General features: G+C 44.3%; 1 protein-coding gene across 2 annotated transcripts in view; it reads left to right on the top strand.

Annotated features, from left to right (window-relative positions):
• Positions 1-13,200, top strand: part of KIF5A (kinesin family member 5A) — a 60,175-nt gene continuing 46,975 nt past the window's right edge. The window contains exon 1 of one of the 2 annotated variants that reach the window (XM_080989927.1): positions 1-496. In XM_080989927.1, coding sequence (XP_080846053.1) covers positions 368-496 — 129 coding nt within the window. In that variant the 5' untranslated portion in view covers positions 1-367. The remainder of the gene's footprint in view (positions 497-13,200) is intronic. The other variant, XM_080989929.1, reaches the window with a different exon arrangement.

Here is a 13,200-nt window from a genome sequence, read left to right on the forward strand (position 1 = left end):
ACAGAACCCGCTCCACCTTAAAAGCTATAGCATCCTGGCTCCAGCTGCCCATCCCTTTGCTCGCTGCTGATGCTGCCGATGCCTGCAGCAGGAAGGAGGGAGATACAGGCACTGCAAGCAGCATCCCAAGGTAACGCAGGCGCGGAGGACGCACCAGCCCAGCTGAGAGAGCCCCATTGCTCTGCTGCTGTGGGGTGACAATCCAGGGATCTCGTTCTCCCGTTCTGCAATCTGCTAAAGCCTGGTTCTGGTTGCACGCCGCCTTCACCTTTCTCTGCCTCTCGACTCCCCTTGGGAATTGCTTCTCCTCCACCTCTTCGCCACAAAAGCTGCCAGGACGAACAGGGAGCCCAATTGCCCAGCCAGCATGACGACAGAAGTCAATGAATGTAGCATCAAAGTGCTCTGTAGGTTCCGGCCCCTGAACCAGTCGGAGATCATACGGGGAGATAAATTCATCCCAGTTTTCCAGGGGGATGACACCGTCATCATTGGGGTAAGCAAATGCTGGGGGGGGGGGGCTGGGGGAGCAGCTGCAGGGATGCTTCTCAAAAGAAGGGGAATCACCCCCTCCACCACTGCCCTGAGCCAGGCCTGTTCAATAAGGTGGGTCCATGTCCTTCAAAATCTCCCGGATTTCAGCAAAGCCCACCTGTAAAATAACCAATAGCGTATCCATTTGCCTAGAAAATGGGTGCTGGTGATTGTGACTTTAGAGTTTATTTCAATTGTTTGGCTGCTACTGCTCCATCCTTAGTTCTGCAGCCTTAAAACCACTGGGTGTGGCTAGTTGAGCTGTTGGTCTGGCTACTCGGAAGAAAGGAGGGATCCCTTGGAGCTGGAGGAAAACAGCAGCAGCAACCATGTCTTCCCCCTCCTACACAAACCCTTTGTACCCCATGAATTTATTTCTGTTCCCAAATTTTAAAACTTAAATCCTCTGAATCTGCCCAAATTATGCTGCCTCCTCTGAGGTTATTCTCTTGACGGGCTGCAAACTGACCGGTTGAGATAATCTCGTTTGAATCCCACCATCACCAGTTTTAAATCCAACCCCCACCACTACCACAGTGAATTACGCCATGTTAAGTTACACCAGTGCAGTATAAGGATGGGGGTTCAAAGTGGTGCAGGTGGCTTGCTGAGGAGTCTGTAGGTTGTTTACTCGGAACTGGCAACGCCCCTGTCCCCATAGTCTCTGTGTTCATCACTTGGTACAACACTTGGCTTTTGACCTCATGATGCTCACTTCTTTCAGTTGCTAAAGACACCCTCCATTTCAGGAGGGCAGGAAGTGGGAGCTGGTTCTCCTGGGAGGGTGGCTAGTGACGTTCATGTCAGCCTCCCATGATGAGCCATGGCCACGGAGGTTTTTTAAAATATCTATCAGTGGTTCGGTATCCTGTGGGAGGTGTTGCACAGTCTTGGGTATGTGGTCAAAAGGGAGGGTGTTCATTTTGTGGGGTGCCCAACAGATGGCTACCTACCTCACCCATCATGTTTGAAGAGACTGATCTGCTAGTGCAGTCATGAGCAACTGACCCCACTGATTCTTGTCCATAAAGTGAAAAGGGTAGGCGTAGGACCTCCCCAAGGTGACCCCAGCTGTTGAAGGCATATGCGGGAATTAGAAACCACTTGCCCACTCCAAGTCTGTTGCACAACTCTCTGTGGTTTCTGGGTGCCTCTCAATCCCTCTGCTGCAGAGAAAGTTATTAATCTGTGCTAATGGGACTGCCTGACTCCTCTCTCACTGCACAGGCGAATGGAGCCCTGGGATATCAAGTTTATTTTCCACCTGGGTACCAAGGGTATCTTCTCATGGCTGGGCTTGGAACAAGATGGTATTTTGGAGAAGACTCTTGATTTAGTACAGTTGTGCTGCAAAGTCATTCCTGTGGGTGTTTGAGCAGAGATTTTCCATGAAGCTTCTTAAATATCAGGGGCCTCTTTCCCCCAATTAGCATAGTTTATTTCTCTTTCTCTTGACAATTCCTGGGCTGCAGTTGCTACCTGGCCACTTCAACCCGGCTCAAACCATTTTGAATGGTTCCCCCACCCTGTCCACCCACCTGCTTTGTTTAAGGCCAGCCTCAACACCAGAGTGTTTAAAATCCGCTTATTTTAAGAGGAATTCAGGTGTGCAAATTAGCCACGGTTGGGTTTTTCTGCTTTTTACCCTGGGAAGCAGCAACCCTGTTCTCTTCTGCCTCTGGAACAAAGCACCAGAAAGGCACAAAAGCCGCTGCAGGGAGCAGGCAGCAGGATGCGGTGCCGTCTTGCTTGCCTGCCTGGGCTCAGCTGCTTCGTCATCCCTCAGAGCAGTGACAGGGAAGGAACTGCCAGCTCCTTCCTAGGAACCACTCCCCTCCATTGTGCTTGACTGTGGTCCATCACTGGGCAGCCCGTTTCCATGAGGATCCCTTCCTTCAATGCCCTCGGAATCTGCACTCCTTCTGCCTTGCAGTACTCCTTTCCGGACTAGATTACACAAGCGATCTTGTATAATTTGCAACCTTTGGATGTGGTGGCGGCCGAAGCTGCTCGGTGTTTTGCAAACAATGGCTTCTCACTGGCTCCCGGCTCCATTACCAGCTTTGTACTTTAGGGTTCTTGTGATGGATGGGCTGGAAGGGAAAGTGTGGGGCGGGGGGAACATGCCATTCTCATCTGGTTGATCAGTGTTTCTTTTCCTTTTGTTTTGGCTGAACGATTTTATCCATCTGGTGCCAAGGCTGGCGGTGGCTCTTGCAGGGAACCACATCAGCTGCACAGGGGGGAACTGGCTGATTAGCTGCTGCTGTTATAACTGGAAAATGTATTATGGGGAACCTGAAAGCAGCTCACAATTTTGTGGCATTTCCACTGACCCTAATATTTTCTAATGGACCAGTATAGCTACATGTCTCCTCCTGCCATCGTGTATCAGGTTGGGGAAACTGGCCTACAGCATCTAGACTGGGTTGGGAAGCCTGTGGTGGTTCTTACATTGCTGGACTAGAGCCTCCATCATCCTTGCCTTGCTGGCTGGGACTGATGGGAGTTGGAGTCCAACAGCATCTGGAAGGCCACTAGTTCCCCACCCCTGACAGAACAGCTACAGTGGAATCATAGTTGGAAGGGACCCTGAGGGTCATCTAGTCCAACCCCTTGTAATGCAGGAATCTCAACTAAAGCATCCATAACTGATGGCCATCCAACTTCTGCTGAAAACCCTCCAAGGAAAGAGGGGGCCTGCTGCTTACTTTGGAAGGGCAGCTCTGTTTCCAGAAGGAAACATTTTGGTTTCCTGGCTTGGCCTGGCTACATCAGCATCCAGTGGGACACAGCCATGATGTGGGAAAATAATGCATTCAGATAGGTGTGTGGTGGGGAAAAGGATTCTGGTCGGCTTTGCTATGGTACTTTTGGTATCTTACTCATTTCTCTACAGCTCTTTATATACAAAACACTTTCACAACTCTCATCTTGTTTATCTTTGCAACAAGCCTGTGAGGCTAGAAAGAAAATGAGGAACAGCCTGCCCAGCCAGAGTCTGTTTATCGGTCCTTATTTTATTCATCCTCAGAGCAGCCATTTTAGGTAGGTTGCTTAATAGGCCCTTTTTACAGACAGGCAACTAAGGGTGAGCTGAGAGCAAGAGTGTAGTAGCAAGAGTGTGACTAAGCCAGCAAGAGGTACCCAGTCTGCAGGTGGAACTACACATACGCACAAGGTTCAGTGTAAAGATACTTGAAGAAGTCAGTCTTTGCAAATCCCTGCACAAACATCCTGGGCATGGATTGGAGCTTACCTCTCCAAGAGACCTTTGTCTGTGTGGTAGGATCACTTGAAGACCCTTCCACTGTGAAACAGAAGCCAGTCTTCCACTTTGTCCCTTTGATGGCATTCTTTGTGCACTCATTGATGTAACTGCCTAAATCCTACACTTCAGATTGCTTCGTGTTACAGAGAGAGAGACCCTAACCTGGTGTGGAGTTAGCTAGGGAACAAAACCTCTGTAATCAAAATGGCAGGGCCTTGACCAGCCTATGAGCCCATTTAATGACCCTAGATCATTAGTTTTCAACCAGTGTGCTGTGGCACCCTGGGGTGCCTTGAATGATGGTCACGGGTGCCACAGGCAACACTGGCCTCTGTCCCTCTTTCTTTCTCTCCCTCCTCTGATGCCCTCTTGCGTCTCTGCTTCCCAAAGTCTTGTACAGCTGTTCGTTGCAGCAGCCCTGGCTACAAGCTCCCCAGGCCAATAGTGCCTCTGGGGCTGGCCAGGGGGTGCTTCCCAGGCCCTTGTGGGGCAGTGTGAGGAGGCACCTCTCTCTGGGGGCAGGGTGGAAGCTCAGAGACCAGGGGCAGCAGCTGTGGCTGCCCAGACTGCAAAGGAGAGGGGAGCAGAGAGGAGGCTGAGGGAACACTCCACAAGGGATGGTGTTTGAAAAGAGGTGAGGGGCTGCCAGCTCTGCAGGCAAGGGGTGACATAACTGGGCTCCTGAACCCCACAGGGGTGCCCCAGAAAGAATGTAGTTGGTCAAGGGATGAATGGACTCAAGAAGGTTGAAAACCTCTGCCCTAGATCTGGGGATGGGGATGTGCTTTTGCAATCACAAGATTTCAGTATAAGTATGGCCTACTTATCACAGGGCTAGTAAGCTTACATCTGGGCCATGTCATTGTAGCCTACAGGTGGGAGGGTTCTTTAATTTTAATTTTATTTCAACGTCTGTATCTTGCCTTTCTATTTAAAAAATAAAATAAAATTGAAGGCAGCAAACAAAACATACAAAGTAAAATAATTACCCAGAATCATTACAACTCACAGTAAAACAGCATAACAATTAATTTTTAAAAAAATGGTTCTAACATGAACAATCAGAATCTGGTTTAGAAAGTAGTGCCTTGCTTGGCTGCCTATCAGAAGGGGAGCCGTGATGGGGCCAGTTTGGTACAAGATATTGCAAGATCTTGGTGCCTACCTTGTGTACTTCAGCTGGCAGGGGGCAGAGACAGAACTAAGAGGCAGAATTTTGGTGTTTCACATACTGAAATGATCCTGTGCACATATACAAATCCCTCCACATAGACTAGAACATTTCCACCTGATTCCTAGTTTTCTAACTTGCCCTTGACATGCTAGTTTTCATTGTGCGGGGATCTGTACGTGTTTGTACGGAGGAACATTTAGGCAGGGGAGCTCCCAGTTGAAATCTGAAACAGCCCTACTGCTTGAGACACAAATTGACCATACCACAAGACGCCTGAAAACAAATCCCAGCTCTACTACAGATTTTTCAGTCATTGCTCTTGTGCTATAAACTGCATGTGGGATTGCTATTGTATTATCTGCTCTACAGAGTCCATAGGGTTTTTTGTGTGTTTTTTGGTGCGTACAGCATTCTGCTGTGTTTGCTCCAACTGCAATGGCAATAGTGACATACATGACAACGTATACATTCCTGATCACCTGCCTGATACATTGCTGGACACATCAATACCATCCTTCTTAGAGCCAAACCACCTTTGAGCTGTATGTAGCTGCTAATCCATCTTTCCTCCATTTGAATTAGACCAGAGTAGTCCACACCAACATGGATTTGAATTGTATGAGGAGCAACTTTGGTCTTTCCCTCTTACTGGTAGGCCTCGGCCTTCCCTTTTGTATTTGCCTCTGCCATCTGATTGGTTGATTCTAACATGCCAGTTGTATGTTGAGTCTAACATGCCAGTTGCATCATAGGGATAGGGCATGTGCGCACACCTTTGTTTTTTTGTTGTTAAATGCTGACCAAGAAGTGTGTAAAAGCACACAGTGGGGAGTTGGAAATTTGCCTCTGCAGTTTTTTGGTTTTGTGCAAATCTGATAAAGAAAAAACCCAGATGTGCTGGAAGCAGTTATGTACATGGCGAGAAAATAAATAAGTATTTGAGGAAGGAGAATAGCAGAAAGTAACAACTGAGACACCTACACCAAAATGCCAAAACAACTTCTGTGATTCCAAGTGCAGTGGTTTGGAGCCCAGTCCGCCCCCCCCCCGCCCAGTTTCTTGGATCATCCCCTTAATTTACAGGCAAATAGTCCCTTCCAACTCTACAGTTCTATGATTGTATGAGATTGGTGTTGTCTGAGGGTAATGTCATGTGCACTACACACATTAAATAGGAACCAAGGCAGCTGCAAACACATGGTGAACTCTGGGGGCATAGTAGACAAGCCCTAGTTGTGGTATTATGCTTGTGACTGGCTTGATTTCTATGTACTAACTATCCACTAAGAGAAAGGAGACAATGGACTGGGACTGCGGTGTTGTGACAGAGGGGATTTAAATCTTTGTCTTACAACTCATTAATGGTTCCTCGTCATCCTGGGAAAAAGTGACAAGTGGGGTGCTGCAGGGTTCTGTCCTGGGCCCGTTGTTGTTCAGTATCTTTATAAATGACTTGGGTGAAGGAATTGAGGGGATGCTCATCAAATTTACAGATGACACCAAGCTGGGAGGGGTAGCTAATGCCACAAAATACAGAATCAGAATTCAAAATGACCTTAACAGATTGGAGAACTGGGCCCAAGCTAACAAAATGAATTTCAATAGGGACAAATGTAAGGTTCTGCACTTAGGCCGTAAGAACCAGATGCACAAATATAAGATGGGGGACAGCCTCCACGACGGTAAGGGACTGTGCACAACAGCCTCCATGGCAGCAACGGATCATCGGCGAACAAAAAACAAGGATGACAGGTAAATCATCCTTGCAAATTCCCTCCAAGGACGGGGGGAATGGGCATCACTCACAGTTTGTCTTGGTAATGGCTCTCACTCAGTCATGGAATGTGGAAGGCCGGGAGCCGCTGAGTGCAAAAGCATTTCACTTGGCGAAAACCCTCCTATGCAGCCCTTAAGAAGCAGAGATTCTCTGTTTAATTGGATCTTTAATTGGTTTAAAGTACTGGGAAATGGCTGCAACAACATACTTCGGAATATACCAGCTACATGGATCAAAGGTTTGAACTGAGATAAGATTTTCTTCGGTGTGAGAGTTGGTTGGAGAGAGGGAAGCCCATGGTTTGTTTATTCTAAGCTTCTTTTAAGATTTAGCAACCCTCTCTGGAATATAAGATAAAAAGATATTTACAAGTGAGGAAGGGACGTTGGCGTAACATTAATATTAACAAGCAAAAATGGAAACTGTGTATGATCTGAAATGAAGAAAGGGTGAGGAGAAGCTCAAGTATGACTGTGTTGGAAGACAGAATAATTCCCCTCACCTCCATTTAAAAACAACAGACAAGGAAAAAGAGACTGAGATTTGTGTGTGTTATTGACAGAATATAATCTTAGATAAAGTTTGATTGGGCCATAAATCTCTTGCTGGAAGGAAAAGAATTTTGGGGCTGTGATAAGAACGCTGCAGAGATTCTGGGAGTTGGAAAGGAGTATTAAATCTTCAGTGCATTTGAAAACTGCCCACCTTTTCCTAGGCTGAGGGGGAAATGGCGAAAATCTGTGACATGTTTTACTAGAGAGACAGAATGGTTTCTAGTAGACTGTTGCCTATTCCGAGACAGAAGCAAGGGACAGAGAGATAAGACCTCTGAGAAACTTCAAGATTCAGTTCCGCCCCAAGCCATGATGGGAGAAAACAACAGCTCTCCATAAATGGACAGAAGGAATCTCCATGGATAGAACAGTTTTCACACACAGGGCAGAATAAAGAAAATAGTTTGAGTTTCTCACTTGAAGCTTTATAAATTTATATATTGTAACATCATGAAGTGTGGTGTAGTGGTTAAGAGCAGTAGTCTCGTAATCTGGGGAACCGGGTTCGCTTCCCCGCTCCTCCACATGCAGCTGCTGGGTGACCTTGGGCTAGTCACACTTCTCTGAAGTCTCTCAGCCCCACTCACCTCACAGAGTGTTTGTTGTGGGGGAGGAAGTGAAAGGAGAAGGTTAGCCACTTTGAGACTCCTTTGGGTAGTGATAAAGCGGGATATCAAATCCAAACTCCTCCTCTTCTTCTTAATTATGTAGCTGTGGACTATTATTATAAATGAAATCTAACTGACATTAATTAAGAACGCAGTAATATAAGATCGGAAATGCACCCAAACCATCATGTGGGGAGCCACTTTAATTAAAATGTATTAATTTGATGTTGATTGGCATTTTGATAATTCTATAATTTGGGAATTAATTGTTATTGTTATAATTTGGCTATTATTGGGGGTATAATGGAAAACCAATTAAAAAAAATTAAACATAGGGAAATACTTTCTGACAGTATGAGCTGTTCGACAGTAGAACAGTCTCCCTCGAGAAATGGTGGACTCTCCTTCCTTGGAGGCTTTAAATCAGAGGTTGGGTGGACATCTCTCATGGATGCTTTAGATGAGATCCCTGCATTGCAGTAGGTTAGACTAGATGACCCTTGGGTCCCTTCCAGCTCTGCGATTCTATGATTCTAACTCACAACCACAGCTGCTGTTTGTCCCTAGGAACTTTATTCCTTGGGCAAATAGCAGCTGTAGGGGCTCCAATCTGAATTGGGACACTGGTGGGCCAAAGATTTGAATTGCTTCTCCTCTATACTGCAGCCCCAACCTGGAACTTCCCCCTTGAAGTCACTATTTAGTAAATAAAAAATAAACATGCAAGGACCATTTGTGTACTTAACATCACTTCTAGTTTTGCCTTTAAAATACAGAAGAGGAGTGCTAAGGCAGCCTCCCCAAATCTGGCACGCTTGAGATGTTGCTGGATTACACCTCCCATCACCCCTGACCACCAGCCATGCTTACTGGGACTGATGGGGAGTGGTCATTCAACCACATCTGCAGAACATCAGGTTGAGGAAATAATTTTGTTTGGGGAGCATTTGCAACTAGCAGGCTGCAGTTGTAGAAGCAGCATTGTCAAAAAATCTCTTTCCTACCCCTGTTAAAAAGGCACAGGAGACCTGGAACTTTTCCAGTCGCAGCAAGCTACAAATTTGCTAATGCTGTAGTAGAAAAGCTCAGGAGGAAAGGAAGTGTCCGATTCACCCAAGATTGTCCCATCAGACATCCAGGACCTGGAGACCTCTTAAGAGAGCTGGTTTCAGGAATACATTTTTATAATCCATCTCAAATGCCTGGTTTAAATTCAAGTCTGGGTTTGCCTTAGATCATACAAATCTTTTGCCTTTTAAAATCAAGTCATTTCCCTTTGATCTTCTTCTCTGTTATATAATATCGTCAATTTGGATAGTGACTCACAACGCAGGTCTAGGCATTTCCATTCAGAACGAAGTCCTGTTGAGTTCACTGGGACTTTCAGACACGGGCAGAAGACTTGCATAAGATACCCGATTCTCTTGTGGGTCATTCATACGGATTAATATGGAAGTGGAGAGAGAGGGGTGGGTGGCTCTATGGGGTGGTCTTTAGCAGGGCTGGATTAGTTGCTACATTAAATGCACCAGATCAGAGCACCAGCCCAATTAGGGTTCTTTGCTGCAGTTAATTACTGCAGTATGTGTAATGAGTGCCCACTTTTCACTGCGCTGGATTTCCTCAATATTCTGTGCAAACAGAATATTAGGCTGCTCTAAGGCAGAAGAGCAGGGGCCATATCCTACTTAGATGTTTTTTAAAAAAGAATATTTGTAGCCTAGCAACCAAAAAGAGATTACTCTCTTTGCTGCAGATAATTTCACAGTCATGTGGAGGGAAAAAGGTGAGGCTGTATGGCTACACATTTGTAGCCACTATGAATGATAAAATGTGCCGGTTGTTTCTCTGCACTTCCAGAATAGGTCATCATCATCAACATCATCATCATCACTTTTAATTTGTATACTGTCTTTCTATCTTACAATACCCAAGGCAGTTTACAAGCTGAAGAAACAAAGAATATACACCTTATAACAATCTAATGCAATACAAAAATATGATACTAAAACATAACTTAGTGTATTTTTGGTCTTTGTTGGAAGCCGCCCAGAGTGGCTGGGGAAACCCAGATAGATAGGCGGGGTACAAATAATAAATTATTATTATTATTATAACTTTAAAATAAGCAACCTACATCAAATAAAGTAACATTCAACAATCACTAGAATAGTATAGAATAATAATATCAGCATATAAAAATTAAACAGAAATCCACTCTAACAGAAATTACAATAAAAAGATAAAATTACAATAAATAATTTCTAAACTACAATCAATAAAACAACGGCAAGCCACAGTGCATAAAATAATACAATACAAATTGAGCAGCAGAGGCTGGAGGGTGGAGCAAGGCAGGTGGAAGAAGGCCTTGCCTGATGAAGTCTCTCCCCTCCCAGTTCTTCCTCCAGGCACAGCTCCCTTATGAGGACTCCCAGGGCTGGAGGGTGGGGCAAGGCAGGTCATCTTTAGATTTAGACATTTTGGCTAATTTGCTTGGTGTCAAATACCACTTGTGGATCATATTTAAGTAGTTCTCTTTTAGCGCGTAACTAGCTGTGAATTTTAAGTTTATTTCCCACAATGGTTCCCACAGGTTCAAATCAATGTTATGACCCACATCTTCTGCCCATTTAATTATAGAAGATTTCACAAATTCTTCTTTCATTTCCCTATCAAGTAATATTCTAGACATTTTAGATAATGTTTTAACTCTAGATCTTAATATATCTTCTTTGAATTGTGATGTTTTTTCTGCAAATCCCAATTTCTTGTCTACCTTAAATTTTGAATTGCTTTGATAATAATTTTCAGCGAGTACAACACATATTATTTAATCTCGTCATTTTTTTTCATTTTTTGGTTCTCCCAGAAGATGCAGTGTTGACCATGCACACTAGATTAAGTGGCTGTAAAATGGAACAAGTGCATGGAAAATAGCTATTGTGGCTGATAGGTAAAGGGACCCCTGACCAAGGTCCAGGTGTGGCCAACTCTGGGGTTGCGGCGCTCATCTCGCTTTATTGTCTGAGGGAGCCGGTGTACAGCTTCCGGGTCATGTGGCCAGCATGACTAAGCCGCTTCTGGTGAACCAGAGCAGCGCACGGAAATGCAGTTTACCTTCCCGCTGGAGTGGTACCTATTTATCTACTTGCACTTTGACCTGCTTTCGAACTGCTAGGTTGGCAGGAGCAGGGACCGAGCAATGGGAGCTCACCCTGTCGTGGGGATTCGAACTGCTAACCTTCTGATCAGCAAGTCCTAGGCTCTGTGGTTTTTTTTTTTTAAAATAATATTTATTACTTTTCCAAAAAATTTAAACACTAAAAGAAAAGAAAAAACACATACAATACATTAAACTAACAAAACAATGCAACAACAATAAAATAAATCAAATTTCATTATCCCATCTTTCATTCACTTCTTTCCTCGACCTCCTCACACCTCCCTTTTTGTATTCCACTTCTGTTAATTATTTCAGCAATTCCTTTCCATCTACCTCTGTTTTCTATCCTATAATTATCTTAACTCATTCTAACCTTATTTTTTCCTTTAATACTCTATTAATCTATTTATACTTAATTCCTTATAACATTTCTACTAAAGCCATGTAACTTCATTCCAACATTTTTCTAACATTCATTAATTTTACAATATTTCTGTAAATAATCTTTAAATTTTTTCCAATCTTCTTCCACCAACTCTTCTCCCTGGTCTCGGATTCTGCCAGTCATTTCCGCCAATTCCATATAGTCCATCAACTTCATCTGCCATTCTTCCTGGGTGGGTAAATCTTGTGTCTTCCAATACTTCGCGATGAGTATTCTTGCTGCTGTTGTTGCATACATAAAAAAAGTTCTATCCTTCTTTGGCACCAATTGGCCGACCATGCCCAGGAGAAAGGCCTCTGGTTTCTTCAGAAAGGTATATTTAAATACCTTTTTCATTTCGTTATAAATCATCTCCCAGAATGTCTTAATCCTTGGGCATGTCCACCAAAGGTGAAAGAATGTGCCTTCAGTCTCGTTACATTTCCAACATTTATTATCGGGCAAATGGTAGATTTTTGCAAGCTTGACTGGTGTCATGTACCACCTATAAATCATTTTCATTAAGTTTTCTCTTAGAGCATTACATGCTGTAAATTTCATACCTGTGGTCCATAACTGTTCCCAGTCAGCCATCATTATGTTATGTCCAACATCTTGTGCCCATTTAATCATTGCTGATTTCACCGTTTCATCCTGAGTATTCCATTTCAACAGCAAGTTATACATTTTTGACAAATTCTTAATTTTGGAGTCTAACAATTCTGTTTTCAATTTTGATTTTTCCACCTGGAAACCAACTTTTTTGTCCAAATTGTATGCCTCCATTATTTGATAATAATGGAGCCAATCTCGCACTTTATTTTTCAATTTTTCAAAGCTCTGCAATTTTATTCTGTCTCCATCTTGATCCAGAATTTCCCAGTATTTCGGCCATTTGGCCTCCATATTGAGTTTTTTCTGTGCCTTCGCTTCCATCAAGTCCTAGGCTCTGTGGTTTAACCCACAGCGCCATCCACGTCCCTCATTGTGGCTGATAGCCACTGATAAATCTATTTAGCAATTTAGGATCAGAGGCTGAAGTCAAGCAACAGGGCTGCTGTCTTCATGCCCAGCTGACAAGGGTGTTGGAAGCATTTGCCTGGCCACCATTCCAGGAAGAGTTCTATGATGTAATCCTCCAGGTGTCATCATATTCTGTGACTCATAAAAGGAATACAAATATAGAATCTGGCTTATGGTGCCAATGCATTTGACTTTTACAGGCACTGAGGACCAACAGTTATGTGGACAAAGGCGCTGTCAACCAGAAGAAGCAAGGGATTATTAGAGGATATGGTGGAGAAAAACCCCAAGCCAGCTTCCAGGCTCAGTCCCAGTTCCTTCTCCACTCCACAGCTACAGGCTGCCTGCCTCTCTGCGCATGTGCAGAGTACATTTCCCCTCCCCAGGGAATAACTGCTGCCTAGTTCTAATATGTACATCTAGGGTGAGAGTACACTTGATCCTCAGCACTTTTCATTTTCAATTAAGTGGTTGTCTGCACAGAACGAGGTTCACTTGCCCAACAGAACTTTCCTCCCTCCTCTGTACCCATGAATCTGCTCTGTAGGATTAGGGAGCATGGGGGGGGGGATTCTAGTTTCGTTTGTGGATTTCGTTCCTGTAATAAACAAAAATCTGCCCTTATGGGGGACACAAGAGCCCTTATAGAGTCCTTTGTAGGTTCTCCAT

This window comes from Podarcis pityusensis (genome assembly GCF_964106645.2).
Source record: "Podarcis pityusensis genome assembly, chromosome: 2".
NCBI classification, from domain to species: Eukaryota; Metazoa; Chordata; class Lepidosauria; order Squamata; family Lacertidae; genus Podarcis; species Podarcis pityusensis.